This window comes from Gymnoscopelus braueri, assembly GCF_963280865.1.
Source record: "Gymnoscopelus braueri genome assembly, chromosome: 16".
Classification (NCBI taxonomy): domain Eukaryota; kingdom Metazoa; phylum Chordata; class Actinopteri; order Myctophiformes; family Myctophidae; genus Gymnoscopelus; species Gymnoscopelus braueri.
The window spans coordinates 5,656,161-5,682,338 of record NC_137616.1 but is presented as its reverse complement, the minus strand read 5'-3'; the positions used below and the strand labels follow the sequence as shown (position 1 = coordinate 5,682,338).

General features: G+C 42.6%; 2 protein-coding genes across 2 annotated transcripts in view; one reads left to right on the top strand and one right to left on the bottom strand.

Annotated features, from left to right (window-relative positions):
- LOC308102587 (MAM domain-containing glycosylphosphatidylinositol anchor protein 2) overlaps positions 1–26,178 on the top strand; it is a gene marked incomplete at both ends in the record, with an annotated part of 464,799 nt that overhangs the window by 66,895 nt on the left and 371,726 nt on the right.
- Positions 7,078–8,289, bottom strand: LOC308103782 (3-ketoacyl-CoA thiolase B, peroxisomal-like; the record flags this gene model as incomplete). Its single annotated transcript, XM_080453950.1, has 1 exon — positions 7,078–8,289. The coding sequence occupies one exon, from the start codon at positions 8,287–8,289 to the stop codon at positions 7,078–7,080; it is 1,212 nt and encodes a 403-aa protein (XP_080310076.1).

Sequence of the window (26,178 nt, the reverse complement as noted above, 5' to 3'; positions counted from 1 at the left end):
GTGTGCGCAGTGTTAGACTGTTGACGGGGGGGGGGGGGGGTCTTGCAATGTGTGTGTGTGTGAGGAGAGGATGCAGGGGGCGTCATGATTGGGTGGGTAAGGTTCTGTAGACTTGTAGAGGTTCTCTCAGAAAGGCATGGACTAACACGTCTCATTTGTTCTAAAAAAAATATGTATATATATTAGTTTCTGTCCGTCTGTCTGAACACCCTTTACGTCTGTGTGTCGGTAAAACAAATATTGCACCAATGAAAAGTATTAAAAAGTGCTCCTGACAAAACCAGCTAACTCCATTGGATCCTCAAACTTTCTGCTAAACCAGCTAACTCCACCAAAGGGGGGTGGAGTTAGCTGGTTTTGCTGACTACAGGCTCCACCCCCTTTTGACCTCCAATCTCATTGTGAGCTTGGACGTTCATTCAGCTGTTCTTATTAATGATGAACAAAACCTCCTAACTCCATTTTTGTTTTGTTTTTTTCATTTCCTGAAAAATGAACATTTTGGAGTTAGCTGGTTCCTGCCGGACAGCAAATATATATTAGGTAAAAATATATAAGAGGCCCTCGGTCAAGCCTGGAATTTCTTCATTTTAGGGGCAAGGCCACTTGGCCTTTGGTGTTCAATTGTTTTAGGGCACAAAGGCCAAATGCCAGGGCAGGAAGGCCATCAAATACAACAAGATTTTAGTCTATTGAAAGAATTAATTGAATTTAAGGGTTAAGGATGATTTAAAATTGTATATGTATATGTAGAGAAATGCAGTGAAATAGATAAATGATGGTATTTACAATCTGATCCATGCTCAGCCCTGCACCAAATAAAGTCACTGGATTGGTTTAAAGATGGGGACTCATGCCCCGAGTCTCAGGGGAGTTGAGAATTCAGAATCTCAACAAAAGACACTGGTGTCTACATATTGACAAGAAAGAGACAGAGGAGAAAGTGGTACAGTCAGCTGGGGCATTAGGCCACTGTTTCCTCAGGGCACAAGGCCAAACTGAGGGGCAATGACGGCCATGGCCTTCGTGGCCTACCTGACATTCCTGCCCTGTCCTCTATATCCCATTGCCTGGAGGGGTGGTTGGCAGCTTTGAGATTAGCAAGTAATTGGTTGTCAGGCAACTGCTTCTTTAAGCTAATACTATACAAACAAGTTTTACCCGTTGACAATATGTAAGGTTTTACCTAAAACTGGTGTTTATTCAAACTGCAATTAAAGTTGGACTCAATGCGTACCTCTTCATTGAGCTAACAGGGATAAGAAGACTATTGTCTAACTTACACTGTCTTTGTAGTTGCAGTATAATACATTGACAATATTGTCCCCTCAAAATGTATCTGTTGTAGCCATTTACAATAGTGTACTTTCAATGATGTTGCTTTTTGAACATTGTGTTAGGATCCTGAGATAAGATTTATTTAAAGCACCGTTCCAGACTGCAATCTGTAGGCGTATCAGTAAGTAGGCAATTAAGTGAGCCTTCCTACTTAATTGTTTTCAAAGATCCTCAAGAGACGGGGGGAGAGGGGGCCCCACCACAGATACCCCGATTTGTACAGGGCCCAGAAAAGTGTGCTTACACCCCTGCACCCATGAGACTGAGCACAATGGAAATGTTTGTATGCTTGCTTGTCCCACCTTTGTCCGCACGACAAAGGTGGGATTGTATAATTGCCGCTATAGAACCGTAATTACACGCTTCGAATGGGTGATCGTTACACCTGCCAATTATACAGGTGTGTGTGTGTGTTTGTGTTGATGCATTGAGGTGTCCATGACAGAGGCTGAGAGAGATCTATATTCTCCATCATCTATGCCAGTGGTTCTCAAACTTATCAGGCCGTGACTCCCCAACATAATCATAATTGAACTGGGGACCCCCCACCCTGACAAGCACTTGGAATTGTAGGAGTGGAGGCATTACATTTAGTTTGACTCGGTTCCATAGATAAATAATGTTTTTTTTATTTTTTATATTAAACCGGTCTTAAAATACCTCAAATTGTCACGTCACTATGATCTCAAAATTATTTATTACTATAAATACAATAATTGAGTAAATCTACTTAGGTGCTTACACGTTGACACACGCTTTGAGCTGATATATATCCTTAGATGTCCCCTATAGTGCACCATCGTATTTCAGATCTCAAGTTCAAAAGACCAACATATCTTATGTGGCCAGTTTTTCGGAAAAGGAAAATGGTGTCCAGAGTTATGAGGTGCCCACTGTTCCAGTTAACCTTTCCCCCCACAGCCAACCCTAGACCTTGTGGTCCCATTGTAGTCTAATGCTGGTTTATGATGCCACCAGGTGGTTAATTGCATTCGCCTGGCACCAGGAAGCGAGCAGAATGTCACACTAAACTTCCTAGCAGAATAACAAGTGCCATGGGGTCCCCTGAGGTTCAGGGTTGGAAACCCCAGTTCCTACACCATGTCAGGATTATCTGTCTACAACCAGAGGCAAGCTGCCTAGTCAAACTGCTCACAGCTAATTATGGTGGCATTAGGCAGAGGCCCATTCACTCTGTCCTTGGTGGACTTGCCAATAAACCCAGGTGGGTGGCGATTGCTCGCCAGCTGTTGCCCATTTGCAGCTGATTGCGCGCTCAGAATTTCTGTGAAGCCATTAATTAAGTTTGTGCTGCCATCCCACCAGAGTTATGGGACCATTGCTGAACTATTGTTATAATCATATTAATTTATTATCTAGACATATCTTTAAATGTTTGACAGATCTTTTGTATACTTATTTTTTTCAGTGCACAATTTGAAAAACATATAACTAAAATATAATAAAAATGGAAAAACACCAACAACTTTTTGTTGAAAAATTAACACATGAACTGAACCTCAAAAATGTTAAAACATAGCTGATCTATACAAGCTCAAAATGTGCATTGTGAGCTTGTAGAGCGGATATTTCGGATGTTTCGATTATTTTGTTGTTGCCTATAACGACATGCACAAAATAAGGTAGCCAGGTTGAAAGTGCTTTCATGGAGACCCAAAAAAATTCTAAAAGCCGATACATATCGCCTATCATTTGGCCGATATACAGAATAACACAATAGCATCAGAAATACAGATGGAAAAGGAGCAGCCAGATTCAAACTGACTGATGTGGAGGAAAGCGGAGATGACTAAACGAACGACAGCCACAATTCCCAACAGCATCTGCAAATCGTGAGCGATTCCCAAAGGCAGGACCCTCGACTGTCTGTAGATGTTAAAACACGATATTACAAGCTGCCCGAGAGTACCAACGCTCCAAGACGCGGCCAACGAGGGGAAATTATGCTCTTTTTTTCTAATCTAAATGTTTCTTTTGTCTTTGTTTACAGCGTAATGTTCCTAAGAGGACACACTGTCCCTGCAGAGATGTGTGTTGCGCTTTTATAGATGTCTTTTTTTTATGTTAGTATACTCGTCGCATATTGCACCAATTAAGGCTGTAATTAATGCAGCAGTGGTTGGCGCTCGCAGGAAAAATCTGAATGTTAAAGCAGATGACAAACTAACAGCCGCGGGAGGAAGCTTGTCTTATGTAAGAGGTTGAACGAGGCCGAAAGGCGTCGGAACTGTAATTTCCCCCCACACATTTGCTTTGATGGTGTCTTTGTCAGCCGGCGTTTTGCCCTCATCATGCTGCAGACGTCTTTTTTGCTCTTCCTCATGGACGTACCTGCAGATTATACCAGTGTCAGTTACCTTATGTGGACTATATGCGGTCGACACGCTCTGACACTTTGCACCTTAACCCATTAAGACCTGGAACGCATCTGTGTCATTTTTTTATTTGAGCTGAAAAGCATTACTTCACACTTTGGCTATTCAAAAATAGCAGATCTACAAGCTCATAGCGCGGCACTCGTTTGTGAAAATGCTTGTTTGTGCGAATCTTTGAATATATATTATTTTAAAGCGATTTTTTTTTTACTTAAATCTTTGTTTCTGTGGGTCTCTGGAACAAAATATTTTGAGATGGGGGTCAGCGGCCAAATTCATATCGTTTTGTGAACCGCACCTTACCTCAGGTACTTACCACACCTTATGTCTTACCTCAGGTACTCACCACACCTTATGTCTTACCTCAGGTACTCACCGCACCGGATAGATATGTGTAAATATGTAGATAATTTATTTTGTTTTTAATTTGTTATTGATCTCCCTTTATAACAAAAACTAATTCCACCCACTTTTTTTACACCTGTAAACCTATGTGATATGACGAAGTTCAATTCTGATTCAGATTCTTCCACCGCACAGTGATTGGAAAATGTAATTTCCTGTTGTTGAGCGAGCGGGTTCGGGGGAAGAGCACACGAACGTCTGTTCCACTGATATACACTATACGTCTCTGTCTGGGAGCTAAAGCACATTGTGTTCACAAGGACGAGCTAAATAAACGGAAAGGTCAAGCGACTGGCTGGCTGCGGCTGGCTGCGTCTTCTGAAAACCAAACAATGGGCCATGACCACCGTGATGGAGATGGGAATTTTTACAAGGGGCTCATTATTAGCCATTTTGATCAGTTAAACACAGCATGTTCCAAAGCTCTGACAAACGTGCTCGGTGTGGAGAGAAAGGTGCAGTGTTCAGCACAATAACACTGTTTGTGTGCGGGGGAGACAAATTGTGTTATAAACCTGACTTACATCACACTATGCACTATACAGTAGGCTACTGAGGCTGCGGTTCTGCAGTGAAAACAACTGTTACATTCTCCATTTTCTGACTTATTGTGTTTTTTTTCTCCGTAAATTAACGCCTTACTTGATCATCGTGTGTGTGTGTGTGTGTGTGTGTGTGTGTGTGTGTGTGTGTGTGTGTGTGTGTGTGTGTGTGTGTGTGTGTGCGTGCGTGCGTGCGTGCGTGCGTGCGTGCGTGCGTGCGTGCGTGCGTGCGTGCGTGCGTGCGTGCGTGCGTGCGTGCGCGCATTTTCAGAAGACTGTTAGGATTTAGACATTTGTAGAATTGCCCTCAGGTCTTAAATATGTGATCTAGGGATACACATGAGAACGGCCAGTGTGGATCTCAGACTTTTATTTGATTGCTCGAAACATCACAATAAAATGAAGATTGTGTCAATAATTTGAAATAAGACCATGAATTAGAATCAAATCATGAATATGTTCGGTCTTCTACCCCGTGCAGTATGCTGGAAAACAACTTTCATTAGCTCGCATCTAGTTGTAAACAAAACTAAATCACATCTCAGGTTGGTCCACCTTCAACTCAATAAACTCAACTCAATCAACTACAGAAAATGTAACATTAAATACATAACAATTTGTACATTGAAATGAAGTGGATTTTGTCACATGGAATCCAAGGCACTTAAAGGGATATTTCACTTTCAAAAAAACGTTTGGTATTTTTGTCGTCTACTCAGGCCTTTGTGAGCCCCCCAGACAGTTTCTAAGTTGCTTGATTCAGTATTTAGATATTTGATATTCATTTTATCAGACACGCCCCCTTCCTATACAAACCCATTGTAACTTCAAACTCCATTTTAACCATGTTAGAATCATCGAAAACACCCGTCCTTGGTTCTGGTGACTCACCCTGCCCTCCTAATGCGTGAGGAGGCCGTGTTTTTTCGATTATTTTTTTCATTTATTTAATTTTATTTTTATATTGAATTATATTTTTTTCATTTTCCAAAAGAAATATAAAAAAATAATGAAAAAAGTAATTGAAAAAACACGCCCCCCTCGCGTATTAGGGTGGCGGTATGAGTCACCAGAACCAGAAATGTTTGAAGTTACAATGGGTTTGTATAGGAAGGGGGCGTGTCTGATAAAATGAATATCAAATATCTAAATACTGAATCGAGCAACTTAGAAACTGTCTGGGGGGCTCACAAAGGCCTGAGTAGATGATACAATGACCAAAAGTTTTTTTTAAAGTGAAATATCCCCTTAAGATTGAACATTGCTAACTACCAGCTACTACAATAATAACTGTAACATTAGCTTAGTAGCATTCAATACAGAGGTAGTAATCAATATCCCAAGGCACTGTAGTGACTAATGTGCAGTTATCTTGCAAAATGCACATCAGAATCAGAACGACTTGCTTCCCCCTTAACCACCTAAACCTCGGCATCCGTGGTGAGCTTGTCGATTGACTATTTTCAGCGAAAGCTTTCCTCACAGTAACAGAAAACAGAGGACAAGAGTATAGGGCATAGCAGTGGCGGCCATTTTCCGGTTCCACTCAAAAAAAGCCAATGCATTTTCCCCATAGAGATTTCCAAAAATATTGATATCAATATTTTAAGCCTAGAATCAAGCCATCCTGGGTCCTGGTGAATCATGACCATAAAACATTTTATTCTGTGGAGATTTTTTTTTAAATTATATGATAATACTATATTTAACACATTGTGTGTCAAAAACGGTCCGGACCTTTTTTGAAGAGCTATGTGTGGAGTGCCATAAACGGTTATAACCGTTTAGGCCAATTTTTGTTTTTTACATATTTACATCCACACGGGACGCCCTAACACAACTTTGGGATCATCCATGGAGTCTCTACAATGGAAAGGCCGGATGTGGATCCATGACAAAAAAACCTACCTGTCTTCTCCCATTATGACTCCTTGAGAAAAAGCTTCATATCTCCATTTATTTTTACTGTCGTGGAAACGAGCCGTCTTCGATGGGCGATCACTCTGCAATGGCGGATCGCGTTAGAAATATTATTGTTCCAGGCGATAGACGGGACCCTCCACCATCGTGCACGTACCCTTTGTTTACATCCGCGTCCTCGTCATGGCTTCTACAGCACGCAACATATCAGCGTAAATGGTAAGAAATGCCAGCACTAGATGTACCCTGTTTTAATAAAACTCTGGCCCTTAATGTGTTAATAAATACCGTTTGTTTTGCCGTTTTCAAATATTTTCGTTCACAGCATAAAATGTTGTATGGTCTTAACATTATTGATATAAATATTTTTGGAAATCTCTATGGGAAAAATGCATTGGCTTTTTTTAAGTGGAACGTCACTGCTATGCCCTATAGAGCCCTGAGGGACTCCGGTCAGCCATTTAGGGTTCAAGTGGTTACAGTCCAGGATATTCAAAGACGGCGGCAGCTCCCATTCCGGTCCCGATGCACATGGCCACCACGCCGTAGCCCCTCTTGCCCCTGCGTTTGAGCTCGTGGAGCAGGGTGACCACCTGACGAGTCCCCGTGCAGCCCAGAGGATGACCCAGAGCGATGGCCCCTCCGTTGGGGTTCACCTTCTCCGCCGGGATCCCCAGTTTCTCCACGCAGTACACAGCCTGGCTGGCAAAGGCCTCGTTGATCTCGAACACGTCGACGTCGGCCACGGTCAGCCCGGCTCGTTCCAGCGCCGCGGGGATGGCGTAGGCCGGTCCGATGCCCATGACGTCGGGCGGCACCCCGACCACCGCGCTGGCCCTCAGGACCCCCAGGACGGGCATGCCGCGGGCCTTGACCGCGGACCTCCGACCCACCAGCAGCACCGCCGCGCCATCGCTCACCTGGCTGGAGTTCCCCGCCGTGCTGCTGCCGTCGGGTTTGAAGGCCGGGCGGAGTTCAGCCAGCCCCGCAAGGGTCGTCCCCGGTCTGATCCCGTCGTCCTTGGTCACGGTCACGACGCGCTCTTCGCCCTCGGCGTCCACGAGCACGGTGGTGACCGGAACGATCTCCTGATCAAACAGTCCCGCCTGCTGAGCTCTGCTCGCCTTCTGGTGAGAGCCGAGAGCGAAGGCGTCCTGCTTCTCCCTCGAGACGCCGAACCTCTCGGCCACGTTCTCCGAGGTGATGCCCATGGGAATAAGGCAGTCTCTGGCCTTTTCGTTGTCCGCTAGTCTGGAGCTCACGTCGCCCGGGCTGCTGCTATCCATGGACCGCAACGACATACTTTCCACGCCGCAGGCGAGGCCCATGTCGATCGACCCGCTCCTGATGGCTCCCGCGACGTTAAACAGCGCCTGCAGACCGGAGGAGCACTGTCTGTTGACGGCGTAGGCGGGCACGGTCTCCGGGAATCCGGCGAGGAACTGCGCCACTCGCGCCACAGTTGCACCCGCCCCCGGCTGAAGCACGTTGCCCACGCAGACGTCCCCCAGCTTCTCTGGAGGCAAGCCCACGTGGGACAGGACGGCCGTCATCGCGGCACTCAGCAGCTCGTCGGGGGTGGTGTCCTTGAAGGAACCTCTCTTGGCCTTCCCGATGGCCGTCCTCAGGCCGTGGACGACCACGATGTCGTCTGGACGCGAAGTGGCCGGCGTTGCGCTGCGTTGCATGCTTTGCCAAATTTCCTTTATATCCTTTCTAAATATTTCTTTTATAGGGGTTGGTAATAACCCGTCATCTTTGGGTTCATATGTGTCCCACGGAATCGACATATCTCTGTGTAACGGCATCTTGTGTAACGGCATCATTAATGTGCTACAAAGTGCATCTTCCCAAGTTCATGTGGCATCAGTCATCTATGATGTCAGTCGTCTATGACATAATCTATGACGTATGACTCCAAAATGTGGCCAAAGATCAGAGCCCTCTCAGAGATGACTGACATCACAGACTGGCCACATCAAGGCCCAGATCTACGCCGTTCGTAATTAGACACCCCCACCCCCCCCCGGACACTCCTAATTAGGCCTGTCACAATTATTACATAATCGCTTGATCGCAATTATTTGAGAATACATATTTTTGCACAGTCATCAAATGGTGCATTTATATAAATGGTACATTTATGAATATAGCACTTTTATCCAAAGTGCTTTACATAGATTGTGCATTACATTACCCCATACATTCACACACCGATGGCGGAGGAAACCATGCAAGGCACCAACCTGCTCATCGGGAGCCATTAGGGTTCAGTGTCTCAAGGACACTTCGACACTAACTCTGGGGGAGCCCGGGATCGAACTGGTAACCTTGCGGTTGCCATCCGGCCGCTCAACCGGCCACTCTACCCCTGAGCCACTGCCGCCCCACATCAGAGTCATTTCCATTCATAGTGTGAATGGAATGCTTGTGAGCTTGTAGATCAGCTAATACTTTCACTATTTTTGCAAGTATACAACAATTAAATGCATGGCCTGTTTGGACCATACTACATTTATTTGGATCATTGGAACCGGTCATTGTCAGTAATTTATTTGCGTATGTAAATTATTTTTCATATTGTTGCTGCAGGGCAGACACCTCTAAATCTCCATATTTACACTTTTTGTGTTTTTTTTTATAAATTGACGCCCCACTTGACCATACTACAGCGTCACACAAAAGTAGCAACAGTGGCAGATCTGCAAGCTTGAAACGTTTTAGCTTGCAGATCTGCTACTTTTGATGTTTTTGAATTGGAATCCTGAAAAAAGTAACAGTTTTGGACATTTCCACCCGACTGCAGTTCAGTGCATTTTGCCTGCTGAGTGTTTCATCTCTATTTGCAGTATACTGCTCCGCCCCAGAGCGACAGTCCAAGCTGCCTCTTTCTGAAAGTGTGTCTTTTTCCTAAAGTACGTGTCACATATGGAGAAGAATAAGGCACTCTTCCTAAAGTACTTGTCACATATGGAGAAGAATACGGCACTCTTACTAAAGTACATGTCACATATTATGGAGAAGAAGGCACTCTTCCTAAAGTACTTGTCACATATTATGGAGAAGAAGAAGGCACTCTTCCTAAAGTATTTGTCAGATATTATGGAGCACTCTTCCAGGCCAGCTAGTAGAGAGAGAGAGAGAGAGAGAGAGAGAGAGAGAGAGAGAGAGAGAGAGAGAGAGAGAGAGAGAGAGAGAGAGAGAGAGAGAGAGAGAGAGAGAGAGAGAGAGAGAGAGAGAGAGATTGATTGATGTAGTTTATTTAGTAAGACATGAGAATAGTACATGAAAGTACATAACAGTACATGGAAGTACGAATTCACAATACAAGGTCTACTAAACTGGAACTCTCATTAAGCACTAAGCTTGTTTAAGATGAGACCCCCATGCACACAAATCATGATGAAATATAAGGCAGATAGATATACACACTACTATACAGAATGTCATACAATCAGCTTTCAGGTTACTGGTATGAAGAGAGAGAAAAAAAAAATATATATATATATATATACAAAAGAGGAAAATGAAGGAGGGGGGGGGGGTAGGGGGGTAGGTTAAGACTTAGACAGGGGCCATTTTCGAATTGCAGCCTACTGAAGGTGTATCTTTAGGGCAGTTTTGAAAGTGAGTAGGGTTTTACACTCCTTTACTCCTTTTGGTAGGGCATTCCACATTTTCGATGAATAGCATGAGAACGAGTTCATTCCCTTAGTTGAGCCAAATCTGGGTTGAACATGATTTGTGGAGCTGCCTCTGGTGATCATGGACTGCATTAACATTTTGGAAGTATTTTGACAAATACAGGGGGATCCCAATGTTGTGGTGTATCTTGAAGACCAGGCCCATAGCAAGTTGCTGTACTCTGTCCTCAACCCTAAGCCATCCAATCCTAGCAAAATGAGCAGGGGTTAGATGGGTTATGTGATTGAGGCCAAGAAGTAGCCTTACAAGTTTGTTTTGGGATGTTTGGAGCCTTGTTTTTAAGGCCTTGGAGGTGTTGTGATACCATGAGGTGCATGCATAATCATAATGACCTTGAATGAGGGCCCCTGCAAGAATTTTCAGAGTATTCTTACTGACTAGACGATCAATCCTCCACAAATAGCGTGTTGTTTGGTTGACATTTTTTATCACTTTTTCTGCGTTTTTGTTACCAGAGAGGTTTGCCTCCAAGATGGAGCCCAGGTAGGTAATTTCATCCTTTCTTTTGATGACATCATCACCCACTTTGATCGTGAAACTCTCTACCTTGCTAAGGTTAGGACTGGACCCAAAGAGGATGGATTCAGTTTTACCCAGGTGTAATGAAAGTTTGTTGTCAGAGAGCCAGATGCAGATCTTGTTGAGTTCGGAGTTGAGAGTTTTCTCAACCTGCAGCCTGTCCCTGTCCGAGACTAGCAGGGCCGAGTCATCTGCGAACAGGAACAGTTTGCAGTCGCAGGCTGATGACATGTCATTCACATATATCAGGAACAGTAAAGGTCCTAGTAGAGAGAGAGAGAGAGAGAGAGAGAGTCTTTCTTTTCCTGATTTTAATCAGTTAAGCTTTTTTTTTATACTTTTTATTTCAAAATCTGTGAAAATAGTACATGCAAGCTTGCATATCAGCTATTTCTGTATGTATTTATTTGTAAAAAAAATTACATCATTGTCACAATATCGTTGTCGAGGAATTTCTTACAAAATATTGTTATATTAGATTTTGTGTGTGTGCGCGCGCGTGTGTGCGTTTGCGTGCACACACACATGTGCGTATCTGTGTGTGGTAGAGTATGTACATCAACTAGTGAGACCGTGACTTTGGCCGTGAACAATACATTGGTGAGCAGTACAACAGAATGACAGTGCTCTGTTATTGTAAAGACAGACAGCAACACACAATTAACCGCCTGTTGTTCTATCTTTGTAAGGCTCAGTGGTGGAACAAGTACTCACATTTTGTACTTAAGTAAAAGTAGCAATACCACAATGTAAAAATACTCTGTTACAAGTAAAAGTAGAGGTATTCAAAATGTACTCACAACGTGTCGCAAAGCGTCGCGTTGTGAGCTTGTGGATCGGCTATTTTCAAATAGCCAAAGTATATATTTAGGTCTGAAGTGGTTAATGTATGTTCTACAAAGTAAATTGTAGTGGAGTAAAAAGTTCAATATTTGCCTCTTAGATGTAATGGAGTAGAAGTAAAAGTATGGAAAACTGGAAATACTCCAGCAAAGTAAAAAGTACCTCAAAATTGTACTCGAATACAGTCCTCGAGTACATGCACTTAGTTACTTTCCACCACTGGCAAAGATAGATAGAAACACACAACCTACTTCAAACCCCGTCTGATGATTCTGTCTTCTCCACACGTTTGTTTGTATTTTTAGATGCTGTTATTCGCGCTGCGTTCTTGTACTCAACAGGAGACTAGAACCACTGGTGATTGCAACACAAAGCTTTTTGTCTCTCATTTTATGTCCCGTTTTGTCACAGTCACAACAACAACAAAAAACATAATAATACAGTGGTGCCCAACATGTGGGCCTGGGCCCACTGGTGAGCCGGGGAGGTATTGCAAGTGGGCCCCCAAATAGCTGGCAAAATGCTAAGATGTTAACGCATTAACTGCCAGAATAAAACGTCGTCTATAGCCGACCTTGCCAGCGAATCCGAGCGTTTTCAATAACCTTTGAAAAATCATAGAATATTATTCTTCAGAACGATCCATCCACCGAGCGCTTTAAAAGACATATTTTCCAAATCCATTAGAAAGGGAGTGAATGTGGCTGTTTATTTTCTTGTGCAATCACGTGATTTCCTGCTTCACTACTTCACTGGGAGTCAAATGGTGACTCATAGGTTAGCGAAGAGCGCTATCTAGCCTAAAAACTGTAAACACACAATATGCGTCAAAAGACGTCATTGGCGGTGTGGGCGTTGGATGCGTCAAAACACGCGATTGGCAGTCAGTGAGTTAATATCGTCACACACACAGTATATACTGTATATAACATTGACTGCAGTGGTGGTAGTGAAGTAAATAGTGTAGTATATTGTCTCTGTCGGTTCCAAAACTGTGACTTTTCAGGATTGAAAAAAATAGAAAAAATAGTAGCAGTAGCTCAAAACGTTTTGAGCTTGTAGATCTGCTGTAGTTACCAAGTAGGGCGTTAATTTAAGAGAAAAAAGAAAAAAAAACACAAAAAGAATATGGAGAAACGTAGCAGTTTTCACTGCAGTGTACCGCAGCCTCAGTATAGTACAGATTGGTTTATGTCAGGTTTATAACACAATTTGTGTCTCCTATGGCCCCCGCACACAAACACAGTGTTATTGTGCTGAACAACTCACCTTTCTCTCCACACCGAGTGCGTGTTGTCAGAGCTTGGGACATACTGTGTTAGATCAATGATTCTCCAACCTTCAACAACGATCTGGTACTACCCAAGTATGGAACAAACATGGGACAATTCTCATTCTACTGCTCTACCACCACCAAAATGTGGAATGCACTGACAACATCCATTAAAGGATGTGTAATACTGGTTTCTTTCAAATTCGCCCTGAAAAAAACATCTATCAGGAGACCACAAGGGGAGGTAAAGGTAAATTCCCATAGAAAGGTGGTGTTTTTTCCCTTTTTCTCCTTTGTACACATAGTGTTTGGTATTTGTTGACGACATGTGTTAGTGTGTTATCGTTTAAGCTATGTTGATGAATTGAATACATAGGACCACAATGGAAACAAGTCCCCAGGACTTTTATTGTGTTATCCTTTTAGCCTTAAAGGAGTAGTTCACCCCCAAAAAATGCCGGGTCATCGGTCAAGAGTCTCCTACACAGTATAGGAGACTCTTTAAGTCTCTTACCGGAGACTCTGCCGGTCATCGAATTATTGGCTTAGGAATGCGACAAAAACAAAAAAAACTCCATGAATTCAAGGCTTCGTGGGGTGTGTTATTGATAAAAAAATAAGCAATGTTTTGGGGTGAACTACTCCTTTAATGTCTGACAGTACCACTTGCTGTTTACATTTCTGAAAAATAAAGTGTTCAATCAATCAATCAAACCCTCCCTCAGTTTCATATGAATTATAGCTCCTGTAGTTATGTGCAGTGACCCCCGCGCGCCCGGTCATGACATTTGGCTCAAACGTCCACTTTGACTCAACGATGAAGCCAGTAGAAGTCGGCGAGGTCACAGTGACCTAACATGCTGGCCGCCATGCGGTAATTCTAGTGTGTGTGTGTGTGTGTATGTGTGTGTATGTGTGTGTGTGTGCGTGTGCGTGTGTGTGTGCGTGTGCGTGTGCGTGTGCGTGTGCGTGTGCGTACACATTATTTTCAAATATTCCCTTGCTGTAACAAGCCGCCAATCAGTTTAGACATTAACTCAATTGAATTAAGTTATTAAATACACCCTGATTAAGGCAATCAAGCTTGAACGTGTTTGGTGCCCTATATTTTTGCCGTTTACATCTTTGCAACGCATTAGCCAGCCTAATGGCTTCTTAGTCTTCTGGGAAGAGAGTGCCTTGGAGTGTGTGTTACCTTTTTAAGCACTTAAGCCCTATAGTGTTGCTGTCAGGCCGAAACCTCTTATCTCCATATTCTAACTTTTTGTGATTTTTTTCGTAAATTAACGCCCTTCTTGATCATACTACGGCGTCATACAATAGTCCAAAATAGCAGATCTGCAAGCTTGAGCTTGTCGATCAAGCTTGCATAAATCTTTGCTATTTTTGAATTTGGATCCTTAAAAGTAACAGTTTTGGATATATTGAGGTTTTCTATGGCAGCTAGAAAGACAGGAAGTGGGTTTCAGTTTTGTCATGTGACACATGTCATGTGACCTCAGTCAGGAAGTGCACTAGATTCATTGCAAACATTTTCATGACGCATGCAGTCTAGAGCTCCTGTATTTCGTATCGGCTAACATCTGCTCCAATCTTCTCCTAGTCGTAGCATCGTTGGTATGTATTTTCACCAGGTATATCATTGTGGTACATAAATTTTTGAAAGAAGAGACGTTTTTGTGAAGTTTGGTGTTGTCAAGATATTCTTGTTTTAATAATTCTCACCTGTGATTACCTACCTGTTACACTGCTGCAGGAAAGCCTGTTTAATTCATAGTGTTTTGCAGCAACATGTGGTACAGTGATGTTGTGTTGTTTACTTTTGATAGTGATTTCCAATTGTTGAATTGATCATTTGTTGACAGTTAAATGAGTCATTTAATGTACAAGAAAGATGTTTACAAAATGCATAGTTTCTGTCAATAAACCTGATGACTAGAGAGGACCTCTCCAGAGTTTTGATGGAAGGAAGGTGTTTATACTTACTGCCAAGTTATACACTCTACATAACGAGGGCGGAATATGTTAAGTTTGTATTTAATGAAAACTATTCCTTTGCTTTATCTTTTCTTACATTAATGTTATATTATCATTCATTTGATGAAAACGTTTGAGAACCACTGCTGTTAAGAGTGTTTTGTTTACAGTGTATAATAGTATCTCCTTGTGGTCGCACGGTGTGCCATGGTGGTGTTGTACTGACTGTAGAGGAGGGAGAAGGACTCATGCATCACACTAGAAACCCGTGTCCACACTCAGTGCTCTCTCCTCTATGATTGATCACCTCGCACTCCACTTTAATTCAAAGTCAATGGAATCTATAGATACCTGTCTGAGCGGAGCAGCACGTAATGTCTCCTCACCCCTCTCCCCCTCCCCCCGCCGTCCCCTCAACTCCCTCCGCCTCCCCACCACACCGCACCACCACTCCATCCTCAGGAGCATCCGCTGAACGGCCAAATAATGGCTGGGCATGGGGGTCGGCCCCAGGAACAAAGGGGGGGTGGGGTGGGGGGAGAAAGGGGAGCGAGGCCCCGGCGATCGTTCATCCAGCTGTTCTTTGCTTCTGACAGTTTTTGTGGGGGGGGTGGGGGGTGGTTACAGAATGGAAGGTATAAGCTCGCTGGTCGTTTGTTTGGAATGAGGATGGGAGCGCGACGAGACGACAGGGTGGATAATGTGTTCTGATGTGGAACGGACGACAACCTCCAGAGGGGTGTGCGCGCACACACACACACACACACACACACACACACACACACACACACACACACACACACACACACACACACACACACACACACACACACACACACACACACACACACACACACACACACACACACACTGGATGGATGTCACTACAGCAAAAAAAAGTTAGCTCTCCGCTTTTCTAAACTGTGTTAAAGTACAACTCTTGAGAATCAACCAGCGGACCGGTAGGCAGCGGTTCCGGTATAGGAGACGCAAGAGACTCTTTGTGTCTCCTACCAGAACCGCTGCCGGTCATCAAATTATTGGCTTCGGAATGCGACAAAAACAAAAAAAATATCCATGAATTCATGGGGTGACAAATCAATAGATAAAAAGTCATTTTGGGGGTGAACTATCCCTTTAAGAAAAAAGAAAACAGAATAAACCTTTGACAAATGTTGATACATGTTGACGAATTTGCCCACAATAGCGATGCCAGCTGGTAATGTGTTAAACATGCATTTTATGTTTTTTTTCTTTTTTTTTCATTTATGTTTGATATTATCTAACAAAAGATATTGGCCATAAAAAATGAATGACTAAAGAGGGGCGGACAATCAAAATCAAAGGCATGGAAATACCACCTGCAGTAAATGGAACCCTGGCAAAGCTTCATGTGGAAAACCTCATTATGTCCAAAAGTAGGGCGTTCATTTATGAAAAAAAGATAAACACAAACAGTTTAAATATGGAGATAGGAGGTTTCTGCCCGACAGCAACAATGTTAAAGGGACAGTTCACCCCCAAAATGACATTTTTTCTATCGATTGCACACCCCACGAAGCCTTGAATTCATGGAGATTTTAAATTTTTGGTCGCATTCCTGAGCCAATCATTTGATAAACTGGAGGAGCCAGCCCTATCGAAGGTCTTGAAGGTTGGATCCAAAGCCTTGCGCTCGGTACCAGCGCCGCTTCCTATTGCTTCACCAATCTATGCACGGCCTGTGCACGGAACACGCTGACGTCACCAAATTTAGAGCGACGCCCCTCTGCACTCTGATTGGTTAGGAGATAACAAGGTTCACTCCCACTCCTGCAAGGTTCCCCCAGGCTTTTTTTCTTTTGAAACAAAAAAAAAAGGCAGGCTTTTTTTCTTTTGAAACAAAAAAAAAAGGCATGGGTTTCTGAGGCTAATCATTTGATGACCGGCGGTGGCTCCGGTAGGAGACTCAAAGTGCTAATGCTAATGTGTCCTACCGGAGACATTAGCGTTAGCTTAGGAATGAGACAAAAACAAAAAGGTCTCCATGAATTCAAGGCTTCATGGGGTGTGTAATTGATAGAAAATAAGAAACTCTTTGGGTGAACTATCCTTTTAATGTTTTGTCTCTGCCTTCCATCTCAAGACCAATTCATCATTTTCCAGGAGAGGCGTTCATGGGACCGCGAGCCTCTCCCAGACACTCCATTCCCATCTGTTGTTTGTCTTTGCTTAAATCCACTTGTTTTTCTGACCCCGTCTTTCATGTTGCCGAGAAGGAGAGCTTTGTGGTTGACTTGACTCGCTGCTGCCGGCGACCTCCGGGAGAGTGCAGAGGCAGACGCGCTCCACTGATTGTAATGTCGCATGACACAGACAAACACAAACAACTCTCTCTGTCACTTCTAAGCTGCCATGTTGTTAGAAACGGTTTGCCAGGTCTGCTTAATATCAAGAGACTTTGGGCTTGTTTTTCTGTAAAGTTGCTTGTAAATATTGGTTAGTTGCAGATTGCAGGGTTTTTTGGGCTTATTTCCGAAGTGTAGTTGTTTATTTGGGGCTTGCTTCCAATTGTTTTGATTATTGTTTAAACCAGTGTATGCATATATAATTTGTGCCAGGGACACCCGTACCAGATGTTAAAATGTTTCAAAAATATAAAATAGGTTTGAAGTGCTCATGTGGCCTAGTCGCTTCGTTTGGCCTTATTTTCATAGACCTGGTTGCTTATTTCTCTCGCAAAATCTGGCAAGGCTGGTTAGAATACTCCTTATTGTTCGACGCACGCACGCACGCACGCACGCACGCACGCACGCACGCACGCACGCACTCACTCACACGCTCACACACACACCTGCTGAACAGGTGCCTAATCAACCAGCATTTGGTGCACAAGTAACATTTTGAGTCATATTTAGATGTGCTATTTTCAGCACCCATGCACAACTACTGTACGTATAACTCAGGCTTCATGGTGTTTGAAGAGAGGAAAGGTGCACTGATCTGTGTGTAATCGCTGCATTCATATGCTACACAGCATAATTCAGCATAATTGTAGCGTTGTATCTTTGTAGCTGAAGTTGAAACCTGCTCAACCTTTTTGTACTGTAGCTTTGTAGCTGTTGTAGCTTTTGTAGCAGCTACACACGTCAGATGTTTCTTTGTATCTCCGTGTCGCTGGCTTCATTGAAAACTAGAAAAAGGGCTCCTCGGAGCACAGGTCTCCGCCAAATCAGGTATAGGTTAGTGTGGGCCAGCAATGTTCGGAATTCAGGCTGGAATGTGAAAAATCTGACGGATCGGACGGATCACTTGGCTATAGAGATCATATATACCGATTTGCGTGATTCTTATGAGTAATATGAAGAAAGAAAAAAACTCCTGGTGGCACTATAATAGGGCAATGTTGAAATGTGTTCCTCAAAGTAGTGCCAATGTGCGTGCAAAGGTTCACCGCAATCGGACGCTGCATTCATGATTTGCGGCATTTTGTTCAAAACGGGCCACTCCTGTAAACTTTAGATGTCAATCTTAGCCAATCAGGATGGAGTATGAAAAATCTGAAAGACTGGTTTTGTTTAATGACTATAGAGATACTGTGTACCGATTTGCGTGATGTTTGGATGAAATCTGTAAGAGTACTGTCAAAAAGATTGTTTTGCAAAAAAGGCCCATGTGAAACATTTGGGGCAGAGGTTCTGAATTGGCATCCAGGGAGTGTGTGTGCACAGTTTCGCTGCGATCAAGCCAACTGTGCCGGAGATTAGCTGTCCACAGACAGACGGGGCGACGGACACACAATAGTCTCAGCCATGCCTTTCGGCCTGGCGGAGACAATGAATGGAATGGTAGCCTGCATCTTTGTAGCTGCCAGTGTGAACGCAGCATAATAATCTAATAGCAAGGAGGACTGCCTCCTCGCAGTGGCTGGCGGCTCTGCCATGCAGCTTATTAGCAGTGACACCGCAGATCACAGTGCGTTTAGCTCACCTTCTGCCTCCTCTCATTAGAACAAACATCTGGTCCACAGACCCCACTGGTCAGACCAAACCAAAGAAGGTCATAATAATGGACAAAAAAAGAACCTGTAATGTTACTGTTTTCCCATAATTATGCATTACATGTTTCTGCCTGTTCTCACATTGCTCAACATGGGCGAGTGTGTGTGTGTGTGTGATGTATAAATGATGTCATTTTGGGTATGTCCGAGGTCGAGTTTGAAGTAAAAGTACGGAGACTTAGCCTTGAGAATTAGAATTATTCTGTTGTGATCTTTAACAATCTCTCCTCTACCCCCTGGCGTCTCACGTTTTGTGTTATAATGCAGTTTGAATGGGTCCTGGGTCATGTGCAGTGGTGTAAGGTAAGTACATTTACTTAAGTACTGTACTTAAGTAAATGTTTTAGGTATTTGTACTTAACTTGAGTATTTCCAATTTCCAATACTTTCACTACATCTCAGAGGCAAATATTGTACTTTTACTCCACTACAATTATTTGAAAACATGAGTTACTAGTTACTTTGTAGATTTTGATTATTATTACAAAACATACATTAACCACTTCAGCCCTACATACATTTCGGCCATTTGAAAATAGCAGATCTACAAGCTCACAATGCGTCGCAAGCTTGTAGATCTGCTATTTTCAAAAGATTTGTATCCATTTTATTCATTTGAAAACTTGTGAAATGGGACATTCTGCTTAATGAGTACTTTTACTTTTGTACTTATATTTTGATACCAGTACTTTAAAAAAAAAATTGTAGTATCGATACTTTTACTTAAGTAAAACAATTAAGTACTTTATCCACCACTGGTCATGGGTGTCCTGGCCCGACTTGGAAGGATTTTAATGGTGTCGAATTAATGGATGTCAACGCTGTAGTCACGGTCTCTTAAACCCGGCGTGGTTTTATTGGTTGTTGGTTGGTTGGTTGGTTGGTTGTCAGGCAGGGGGGGGGGCATCACAACCAAGTTTTGACTTGTGACCCGTGGTTTTTATTGGTTGTTGGTTGTCAGGGTGACATCATCATGACCAGTTGTCTGGGTGACATTATGGCTGCTTTGAAGAAAACGTATTCATCTGAACTCCGGTCACGACATGGTGCATGATTGCATGAGTGCTGCACAATAGCAGAACCCTGGCTCTGTATGACCTGCCTGAATGGTGGAAAGTAACTACTGTAAGTACATGTACTCAAATGTTGAGGTATTTATACTTTACTTGAGTATTTCCAATTTCCATTACTTTTACTTCTACTCCACTACATCTCAGAGGCAAATATTGCACTTTTAATCCACTACAATTATTTGAAAACTTTAGTTACTTTGTAGACTTTGATTATTTTTTACAAAACATACATTAACCACTTCAGCCCTAAATACATTTCGGCCTTTTGAAAATAGCAGATCTACAAGCTCACAATGTGTCGCATAATTGTGAGCTCGTAGATCTGCCATTTTCAAACAGATTGTTATACATTTAAAAACTTGAAATGGAACATTCTGCATAATGAGTAGTTTAACTTTTGGTACTTTAAGTACATTTTGATGTCAATACTTTTGTACTTTACTCAAGTACATTTTGAATTCCAGAGTATTTCTACATTGCAGTATTTATACTTTTACTTAAGTAAAACGTGTGAGTACTTTTTCCACCACTGCCCTTGCATGTCTCATGTCAATATGACTGCCGTAGGCCATACAACAGGTCCATGACTCATCTGTACAGCAAGCAGCGAGGTCAGAGAACAAGATGACACCAAGGCAGTTCATCACACACACACACACACACACACACACACACACACACACACACACACACACACACACACACACACACACACACACACACACACACACACACACACACACACACACACACACACACACACACACACACACACACACACACACACACACACACACACAGAGAGAGAATGTATACATTTGCACAAAGCCATGTTATGTGACCGGAACATATTGTCTTCTCAGGGCAGAAACCTTGTATCCTCATGTTTCTTTTCTTGTTTCAATATATCGTCTCTGTATCGTCTCTATAGCAAAAGTAGCAGATCTGCAAGCTCGCAACGCGGCGCAAACTTGCGGATCTGCTACTTTGGATGCTTTTGTGTGACGCTGTAGTATGATCGCTTTTGTGTGACGCAGGTAGTATGATCAAGTAGGGCGTTCATTTACGACAAAACACAAAGTTAAAATATGGAGATAAGAGGTGTCTGCCCCGACAGTGACGAGATATAAATGAATGCTCTATTTTATACTTACAGTAACTGTATGACAGTGTCGTTCAAAAGTAAGGAAAATAGCCAATCCACAAGCTCACAGTTTGTCGCAATGCTAAGCGTTGTGAGCTGCTGCTATTCTCACCATATAATATTGATATTATATAGTGAATATTAACATGCACCAACATAGGGATGCCAGGTTGAAAGTGGTTAATGCTTGTTTGTGGGCTTTATAAATATTTAAAGGGATAGTTCACCCCCCTGTCGATTACTCACCCCAATCCAATAATTTGATGACCAGCAGCGGTGGCTTAGTAATGCAACAAAAACAAAAAAACTATATTCATGAATTCAAGTCTCCATGGGCTGAGTAATCGATAGAAAAAAAGTCATTTTGGGGGTGAACTATCCCTTTAACCAAAGAAAATTGCTTGTGACTAAATAACTGCATCGGATGCTTTTGGAACACTTTTTCCCCCATTTCCTGAGCAGTAAGTCAAGTTTCGGACATACAAGGTTTCTGCCTGACAGCAAACAATATGTGAGCCATGATTGATAGTAGGCCAGACAGGATATGAATAGGACTAGATAGAAAACATGATGTTCCGACAAGCGTGATGACAGTTTTGTACTTCTGTAGTGACATCCTGTAGACTTGTAGCCAGCAGTATATAACAAAACAAAACAAGGAATTTCAACCCACTCTTTTCTACGCTTGTAAACCTGTGATGTGACAATAAAATTGAATGTGAAATCTTAAAGGAGAGGACATGATGTCCGAAACACATAGCAGTGGTTCTCAAAGTGAGGTCCGGGGACCCCCAGGGGTTCTTGAGGGGATTCCAGGGGGTCCCCAGCAACATTTATATAGCATCAGAATCAGTTTAACCACTTAAACACTATGTTATACAGTAGTTAAGATATTCAAAGATAGCCCATCTTATAATAGATCGGCTATTTTTGAGAATGTTTGAAAAATCTTTGTGAACACTTTTTACACAAATCATCTCTTGTGGGGGTCATTGGCACAGCATCTTTTCAGATGGGAGTGCGCTGCAACATAAATATCAAATTTGGGGGTCCTTGGAATTAAAATGTTTGAGAACGCTGCAGTACAGATCCTAGGATGTGGGTTAACCCATTAAGACCTGGAACGCATCTGTGTCACTTTTTGATTTGAGCTAAAAAGCATTATTTTACACTTTGGCTATTCAAAAATAGCAGATCTACAAGCTCATAGCGCGGCAGTGCGCAGTGCCGCGCTATGAGCTTGTAGATCTGCTATTTTTGAAAAATCTTGAAAATGTGTGCAAATCTTTGAATATATATATTATTTTAAAGCGAACATTTTTAACTCAAATCTTTGCTTCTGGGGGTCCCTGGAACTAAATATTTTGAGATGGGGGTCCACAGCCAAATACATATCATTTTGGGGGTCCTTGACATGGAAATGTTTGAATCCTTGTGCACATACAGTATTACAACCATTAGTTACAGTATGCTCAGTGTTCCTCTGTTGATGGTGATTGTCAAGAGGAGGAGCCACTTGGTCATTCTCAGTGTAAATGCCATGTATCCTTTGCTATACTACTATATACAGAGCCATTCAAGGAGAGTTGCGTCACCTCCGTTCACTTCATCGGGCCAGGTCTTCTACAGAGCCTTCCATTGGTGAACAGTGACAAAGCCCTGAACCGGAAGTTTACGGAATGCACTGGAATCTATGAGCGTTTGTCACTATTTCCAGTTTACATGAACCACGTGACAAGCGCTGTTTCTGCCCCCTCATTGGTGGAACTCTCTAATACAAGGCTCTGCTACCACACTACTAAGTTGTGTCATTTTCTTAGGTTCACAGACATGAAGCTGCAAGGAACAAGCGGGCTTCCACATGGCATGTTAGCAGAGCGTTGGGCATACAGCTCAGAAACCATGAACTCAGCCCTCACTGTCCTCCATAGTTATAGTCATTTGGCATCATCGTTGGAATAAACGATTCTAGTTAATTGTGCCAAATGATTGCCATGCATCTGTATAAAAACAGCTGGATAAGCAGTTTTGGACATAACGATCATTATTTCCACACTGTTGTCCAAGTTCTTTCAACCATTTTCAACCTGGCGTCCCTATTTTGGGCATTTAGGGCATTTATTTTTAATTTTTATATATTGCTAAAATATAGAAGAGTAAAGTAGCCTGCAGATTGGCAATTTTTGCAAAAAGGATTAAGTGTGGCCTGCTTTGGCGAGAGTACATTATTTTGATTATTGGTACTGGTAATTGTCAGTCATTTCTTTGTATATTGCAGTAAAAGGCTTTGTACATATTAGTTATTTCATATCTTACCTGTGTAATTTTGTCTTTACAAAGCCTTAAAAGGCAAACGCTATTTTCGGTTCCAATGTTCATTATCAAAAAAACACAATTTAATCCTGAACACTTTTCCACTACAATTGTGTGTGACAATTAAGGCCGTTTCCGAAGGGGAGCGAGTGACGCGCCTTAGCAATTCATTTTCAATGAAAGATGGGCGAATATTTTGGACGCGCGGAGAAGTTGAGGGGCGGAGAGGCAAGCGGCAATTCCGGTGAAATTCTCGTGCTCGTTTCGTGCACACGCCTGCGGGCGTCAAGAGCTGGATTTTGGTCAGCTTTTTTTTTCCTCGTGGAAAGGAGGACAAAACAACAATGATTGCCGCGCAATCGCCTCTGATCCAAGCGAGAACGCTCAACGCTGGCATCACTCGCTCCCCGTCTGAAACGGCCTTTAATCGCCTGCTAAAATGTCATGAGGGTGACAGGCCTATAGGAACAGGCTGGTTTCCAGATGGCATGTAGGCAGTGCTTGGAGCACAGAGCACACAGGATCTATATGAAGTCCTCCATCCATAATTCTCCAGCACATAGAAAGCAGCACAGAATAACATCTACACTACGGTATCTGAGCTGCCACTTGTGAATTGGTTGTTACGCGGTGATAGATAACATATTCCATCAGATGTGTTTTGATTCACGGCAGGCTTCAGAGAGCTGATGTCCCTTTTTGATGAGGCATGTTGGGTGTTTCTTTTTCCCTTTTTTTTAAAGCCACGTACAGTATGTGCTCCCAGAGATTCCGATGCTTGTAATTTAGTCTCGGGACATTTGCCTCATATATAATCTCACTTTAATCATGGAATTTGTGGAGAAATAATTTCATCACATAGCGTACAGTAGCTGTAGCTCCCCGGAACGTCTCTAAGAACGAAGGTCTTGGAGTACGAACAGAGAGCCGAAGCGTTAAATATTTCAGTAAACAAGTACAATTTAAATATTGCATGGACAGAACGATTGATATGAACTGAAACTACTTCATAAAACATTAAAGGCGCTGCATGTGTCGGGGCTCTCTCTCTCTCTCTCTCTCTCTCTCTCTCTCTCTCTCTCTCTCTCTCTCTCTCTCTCTCTCTCTCTCTCTCAGTGCTGCTTGTTCTGCAACCACTTCAGCTGCATTCATGTTGCAGCCGATGGAGAGAAAAGAAGATTTTTTTTTTCCTGTCCTAACTTGTAGTGCATTCATATGTCATGTGGACAATTTGGTTGATAAGAAGCTTTGCCATATTGTTGCTGCGTGTCGGGCAGAAACCTCTTATCTCCATATGCTAACTGTTTGTGTTTTGGGTTCTGGGAAGAGGGTATACTGAGAACAAAACACAGCAAACAAGGCTGGTGCCTGGAACAAGTGTTATGGGGAAAAATGTCCCCATAACATTGAGTTTCCAATTCAATTAAAAGGAGCTTTATTCGCCTGAGAAAACTTTTACATTGCCAAAGCAAGTGTCAAAATATAATAAAAACAATTTAAGAAAATTGCGTTAAACAGAGCTATGTCACATTGCGTCGTTGTATACATGTTATATTATATACAGTTTCCATTCAGGGCGAAGGAATCAGACACATTTATTTAGAGTGAAATCATCACAACAGGACCTATTAGCCTTGGCTTGCTACTGTAGGCATTCAGTAATTAGCACATCATTAGGTGTGAATTTATCTTGTGTCCGACTAGCTCAGTCAGTAGAGCTCTCGCCTTCGGAACACAGGGTCATGGGTTCAATCCTGGGCACCGCCAGTTCAGCGTTATGTGTTGCACGACTTGGGCATGCACGGCAAGTTGTGTAGAAAATATCAGATGTGCCTTCAGTCTTCCCCAATGGAATTTCGTGGGTTGAAACCGCAACAAACTGAAACCCCCTTCCAGAGTGAAAATCTTTGAAAACGCTCCGCCTTGTGTCTCCATGTAAACACGCAATATGGTGGAATACGGCAAAACGTGTGTCGTCATGGCTCACGGCGCGTATGCTATTACATCAGTGCTGTTCCTGTGATAGGAAGTAGAACGGAAGTGGTTCTACGCAGTGTTGATTTTGACAGCAAATTTTCATATAGTTTTAGTCATAGTCCTTTGAATAAATTTCCATAATATTTTAGTCATCTGAAATGTTTTAGTTTTTGTCTAGTTTTAGTCGACTAAATATCAAAGATTATAGTCGACTAAATCTATAGTTGATTTTTCCAACTAAAATGTATTTTGGTGGTGCCTTGATGACATAGTGGCAGATTTTACAGTTGTTTGCATGCTGAAAATAGCTGATCTATAAGCTCACAACGCATCGCAGCGCGACACGTTGTGAGCTTGTAGATCTGCTATTTTCAGAGCATGACACCCGAGCGCAACCAAACATAAAATAACTTGTATTTTAGTTCTACAGGATATCTTCTCCACTAGTCCCTCACTAACATTTTAGTCTAGTTTTTATTTGTTGACTAAATTTAAATCAATTTAGTCTTAGTTTTAGTCATCGTAGCTCAGTTTTTATTTCGTTTTTGTTTAGTTTTCGTCAGTGTAAAAAGGTAGTCGACAAAAAAATGTCTTCATAGTTTTAGTCGACAAAATCAACACTAGTTCTACGCATGCTTGACTGGTCTATCTGACAGCGCGTCTCACCGCCACCTAGCCACCTGGCATGCACATTACAGCGTTTTCAATCACTTT